Source organism: Suricata suricatta, chromosome 16 (assembly GCF_006229205.1).
Source record: "Suricata suricatta isolate VVHF042 chromosome 16, meerkat_22Aug2017_6uvM2_HiC, whole genome shotgun sequence".
NCBI lineage: Eukaryota > Metazoa > Chordata > Mammalia > Carnivora > Herpestidae > Suricata > Suricata suricatta.
The window spans coordinates 12,441,583-12,442,930 of NC_043715.1; the positions used below are offsets into that span (position 1 = coordinate 12,441,583).

Here is a 1,348-nt window from a genome sequence, read left to right on the forward strand (position 1 = left end):
CTTCCCAGGGCTGGGGCTGCTCCCCTGGCAGCATTGTGAGCCTCTGGTGGAAGGGCCCTCCCGGGCACTGTGGGGCTAGCTGTACCCATGTGTCGTGTCTCCTCCTGGGCCTGTGATGTCACCGTGGGATTCTGTGTTGTGTACCTGGGAGTGTGTGATAGGTTTCGAGGGTGGGGGCTCTCTGCTGCCCCACAATCCTACCTCAGAGGAGAAGGTACTAGCGTTGTTCTTGGCCCCATCCAGTCACTGGAGCTCGAACCTCTTGCGTAGTCAGCCGGGGCCAGCCCTGCCAAACCCTGGCCTCTCTCGGGAGAGGATCTCCTCCCCACCCCCCCCATCAACAGAGAGGGGTGAGGTCAGGGAGAGTTAGTCTCCTTAATGACCTTGAACCATTCCTGCGCCTCAGTTTCCCCACCTAGTGAGCCTAAGGTGGGCCAAGAGTTGGTGACTGGCTCCTGTCTGTTCTTGGCCAATCACAGGGGGGTGGTGGGGATTGGTGCCGAAGGTCTGGGATGTTAGTAGGCTCCCTCCTGGGGCTGCTCCAAACCCCAAACCCCTTCCTTTCTCCCCGCAAGGTGAGGACAGAGGCCTTGGGGAGGGATCTGCCAATCTGGAGACCTCGGAGTCCTGCAGCTTCCTAGGGCCTGTTGCAGGGGATCTGGGTGGGGGGTGGCAGTCGCAGGGATGAGCGCTGAGACCGGCGGGGAAGCAGTTAATGGTTCTCCGCTTTATTATTTTTCCCTGCTTTGGCGGTGACAGCATTGTCTGGGCTCCAGGGCCATCGGGGGCGGGGGTAGGGAAGCTGGGGAGGGTGCACAGTGGTGGTAGAGGGCGGAGGCCGGCGAGACCCCGGACTCATTAAATTTAGGGCCTTAGAGTCGACCCCGGAGCGAAACCCCATTCATGATATGAGGGTCGGGGGTGCAGAGAGGCCGCGTGTGCGCAGGCTCCGGTTGGGACCCCACGGGGGCGCTACGACCCGGGCAACCTCGGGTACAGACCCGGGGCGCCGCACGGGCACCCCGACACACAAACACCCACACCCCCTCTGACGGGCGCCCCGAGACCCAGGCGCACAGCAGACGCAGGCCGGACGCGTTCAGACAAGGACACACACCCTCGCGGCGCGATGCCCGAATGCCCGCCGCCACTCGTCCCCAGAGGGGACCCGCATCCGCACCCACGCGCCCGAAAGGCGGCCGGCCCCGCAGCACCCCGTTACCTTCATGTCGTTGACGATGGCCTGGAAGAGCCCGCCCAGGGCGCCGCACTCCTTCTCCGCCGTCTCCATGCTCGGACCGGGCCGGGCGGCAGCGGCGACGGCGGGCGCGGGCAGGGGTGCAGGGCG

At 65.1% G+C, this 1,348-nt stretch overlaps 1 protein-coding gene across 1 annotated transcript in view; it reads right to left on the minus strand.

Moving 5' to 3' along the window:
- The window catches only part of MTSS2 (MTSS I-BAR domain containing 2), a 19,792-nt gene extending 18,450 nt beyond the window's left edge, over positions 1-1,342 (minus strand). Inside the window, exon 1 of the mRNA XM_029924226.1 lies at positions 1,223-1,342. Within this exon, the coding sequence (XP_029780086.1) occupies positions 1,223-1,291 (69 nt within the window). The 5' untranslated portion in view covers positions 1,292-1,342. The remainder of the gene's footprint in view (positions 1-1,222) is intronic.
- Between the last annotated feature and the right edge of the window lie 6 nt (positions 1,343-1,348).